This window comes from Echinops telfairi, unplaced genomic scaffold (genome assembly GCF_000313985.2).
Source record: "Echinops telfairi isolate 266 unplaced genomic scaffold, ASM31398v2 ScPeMD7_28;HRSCAF=97, whole genome shotgun sequence".
NCBI classification, from domain to species: domain Eukaryota; kingdom Metazoa; phylum Chordata; class Mammalia; order Afrosoricida; family Tenrecidae; genus Echinops; species Echinops telfairi.
Genome location: NW_022103925.1, coordinates 3864023 through 3867525, shown reverse-complemented (window position 1 = coordinate 3867525; position 3503 = coordinate 3864023). Strand labels below are relative to the sequence as shown.

Below are 3503 nucleotides of genomic sequence, written 5' to 3'. Positions count from 1 at the left end.
ACGAAGTCATTGTGATCGCGGCCGGCAGCGCCGCCCAGGGAGCTCGGGCCTGCCAGGAAGTCGAGCGCAGACTGCAGCAGCGACATGGCCGTCGCAGCGACACCGCAACCCGGAGAAGCCCGAGTGGCCGGGCTGCAGCTCCGTTCCGGGCCCCTCAGCAACCGCTGGCCCCGAGTTCCACCATCTTCCGCCCCGGCACTGTGACGTAAGAGCGCGGGAGAACGCGTCGTCAGGTGGCGTCGCGGCGCAGCCCGCCCCACGCCTCACTTCCGCTGCGCGGGCCGGACGCGCATGCGCGGAGGCGCCGGCCGGTAGGGGGCGCGCGTGCGCGGAGGCGCCGGTCACGGGACGCGTTTCTGGTCGCCCAGTTCGCAGCGCCGGGCTGTCCGCAGCTGAGACGCGCGGAGGAGTCGCCGCGGCGACTCTCGCCCAGGTAGTCTGGTCCCTGGCCCGGCTGCTAACCGTCCCCCCCTGGGCTTCTGGCTGGCGCGTTTTGGGGGAGGCTGACCCGCAGGCTGCTCGTAGCCAAGCCCCGGGTGGAATCCGTCCGCCCGTGCGAGGGGCGCCTGGCTTACGAATTGAGGGACGGAACCGTTCCCGCCTCGGAACGATTCCCCGTACGCATGAAGCACGCAATCAAGGCTTAGTCTTGCCTCTGTAGACCGCGGCGCGGAGGGGGTCTGGTCGGCGGGCCCCGCCCCGTGGGTGTGCCCCTCCGGCCACGGCGGCCGGCCAGTGAGGGGCGGCGGTCGCTGCCCGGAGCCAGGGCCGGAGCAAAACCCCAGCCCTCGGCCACCGAGTCCCTTGCGACTCATCGAGACCCTGGAAAGGTTTTTTATTTCTCTCCCGCAGAGCCGCCGGCGGCTTTGAACCCAGACCAGTTCATACCCAACGGTGCCACCAGCGCTCCCTCCTTTGGGTTGGGCCCAGGCAAACTGAAAAATAAAATAACTTCCTGCCGTCCAGTCGATTCCGACCCGTAGCGACCCCGTGCGTCTGGTCCCGGGCAGCGACCCACCATCCTGGATCCACAACAAGGCCGGGACTCGTCCTGTGCCCACACGCGGCCCATCCGTCCCCGTCTCTTTGCAAGCTGACCTTTTCCTGGCAAAAACTCCCTCCCTCCCCAGGGTCAGTTGGGAAGCTTCCTGATGTGTGTGGGGGCGGGGCGGCAGTGGGATGACTTGTGGGTGGTGAGAGGCAACACGTGGGCCCCAATCACACTTTTTGAGCTTGTGGCTGTTTGGATCCACCACGCTTGCTCTTTCATGAAGTCGTTACTAATGTATAGACTGGGCAATTTAAGTTTGGAAAATCCAGCTCTATCGGGCTATCCAGAGGCACTAGTTGAAGCGCGCTGGGCAGCTAACCTGAAGGCTAGCTGCAGCTACTGTCCGCATAGGCAGCCTGGAAATCCGTTCCTGTTAACCCTGCTCTGAATGCGAACTGATGCAGCAGTGGCTTTGGTGTAGTTGGGTGACTGGCAACATTGGGCCCAGAATCCTGAGTGTCACCAGTTGCCTAGAGCTAACCCCCCTCCAGGGGAAAGGGGCAGCAGTAGATCCCTCACCTTCCAAGTAGGACACCTGGCTTTGGTTCCCAGCCACTACCAGCTCAGTAGAGGAGGCATGTGTTTCCTGACCTGGTTTCAGCAGAGCTAAGACAGACTAGGAAGAAAGGCCTGGTGGTCTAGTTCACAAAATCGAGCCAATGGAAATCTTGGATTCAAAGCAGGCTGGTCTAAGGACAGCAGGCAGGAAGGAACCCTAGAGGCAGAGGGGTTACGCATTCGGCTGCCAACCACAAGGCTGGCCGTTTGAAGCCACTGACCACTCAGCGGGAGAAAGATGAGGCGCTCTACTCCCATAAAGAGTTGTTGCCAGGTGCCATCCAGTCGATTCTGACCCCCAGCGACCCCTGTGCACAAAGAATAGAACACTGCCTGGTCCTGCGCTGCCCTCACAACTGTCCCCATGCTTGAGCCCATTGTTGCAGCTGCGGCGGCAGTCTGTCTTGTTGAGAGCCTTCCTCTCTCTCCCTCTCTGCTTCACCACACATGATGTCCTTCTCCAGGGACTGCTCTCCTGACAACAGGTCCAAAGGTCTCGCCATCCTTGCCGTTAAGAAGCACTTTGGCTGTTAATGTCTTCCAAGACAGATTTGCCTGTTCTTTTGACGGTTCATGGTACTTTCAGTAACCTTTACCAACACCATAGTCAGTCTGGGGTTTTAGAGGGTAGCCGCGAGTTGGCAACAACTTGATAGCAGAGAGCTTGTTTTTTGGGGAGAATAGCAGACCCCTCCAGGTGGGACAGGCTTCAGCAATCCTTCCAGACCAGGCAGGATGGGTTGTTCACAGATACTTCACCAGCCCCAACCCCCACCCCCCACCCCAAACACATGCGCATGCGCCTGGGTCACTGGTGCCACCTGCTGGAGTACTCAACGTATTTTAGGTTGCAACCTCTTGATTAGATCCCTAAACTCAGAAACACGGAACCTTTGTGGCATGGTAGTTACATGTTGGGCTGCTCACCTCAAAGCCAGCAGTTCGAAACCACCAGCCACTGCCTTGGAGAAAGAGAAGGCTTTCAACTCCCGGGAAGAGTTGCAGTCTCAGAAACCCACAGGAACAATTCTACCCTGCCCTGTCGAGCTAAGAGTCCAAATCGACTTGGCAGTGAGTTTGATGCTTTTGAGCTTGAAACTCAGAAGTGGGTCCAAAGTTCAAACCAGTATCTTAACCCATCCAGCCTTCCGAGCCCCTGGACACATCTTTCCAGGGCCTCTCCGAGGGGCTGCAGGCCCTGTGCTGCCTGGGCCTTCCCTGTCATTTGGATCCCTCGTCTGACAGCACACGTATGGGTGCCCTGCACCAGCGCTCTGCCCCCACAGCTCAGCCTGAGTGCCCGGGTCCCTGCTCTGCTCCCTCGGTGAACGGCTCACAGAGCTCGAAGGAGCTCCCGCTGCCCCAACCCTGTGAGCGAGCACCACAGACGCCTCGCTTGGAGACAGACTCGGGTGGGGGTGGCTTGTCCCCAGTCCCCTAGGACTATGGGCCACCCTGAGTGAGGGTGATAGCAGGGAGAGGAGGCACCCAGGCTGGACTGGCACGGGTAACAAGTGAGCATTCCATGTGGGGATGCCCCCTGGCCACCGAGCCTGTCAGGGAAGGCTCCCTCAGTGACCACCTTGTGGAGTGTGACCGACTGCAGCGTGGTGACTGTGCCTGTTGGGGGGAGGGGGGTCTTGCCCGAGTCACCCTGTCTGGGGGGCTCACCTGGGGTGAAGAGCTCACTTGGGTTCCATCAGGAGTGGATGCTGACCCAGATGGCCACGGCTGGTTGGGGAAGGACTTGCCCCCTGGTGGCCATGTCTGGGTGGAGTGACCACATTTGGGGCCTCTGCCACAGCAGCCCCATCCTGATTGGAAGGGCTCATCTTGTGAGCAAGCCGAGTTCAGGCTATATGGCCTTGGGCGGGGAGCTCTGAACCTTAGTTTC

General features: G+C 60.3%; 2 protein-coding genes across 3 annotated transcripts in view; one reads left to right on the top strand and one right to left on the bottom strand.

Annotated features, from left to right (window-relative positions):
* The window catches only part of GAK (cyclin G associated kinase), a 62190-nt gene extending 62052 nt beyond the window's left edge, over positions 1-138 (bottom strand). Inside the window, exon 1 of the mRNA XM_045289477.1 lies at positions 3-138. Within this exon, the coding sequence (XP_045145412.1) occupies positions 3-86 (84 nt within the window). The 5' untranslated portion in view covers positions 87-138. The remainder of the gene's footprint in view (positions 1-2) is intronic.
* Positions 139-352: 214 nt separating this feature from the next.
* Positions 353-3503, top strand: part of TMEM175 (transmembrane protein 175) — a 16894-nt gene continuing 13743 nt past the window's right edge. Inside the window, exons 1-2 of one of the 2 annotated variants that reach the window (XM_045289454.1) lie at positions 353-433; positions 853-1131. The gene's annotated coding sequence lies outside the window, so the exon portion shown is untranslated. The remainder of the gene's footprint in view (positions 434-852; positions 1132-3503) is intronic. The other variant, XM_004715077.4, reaches the window with a different exon arrangement.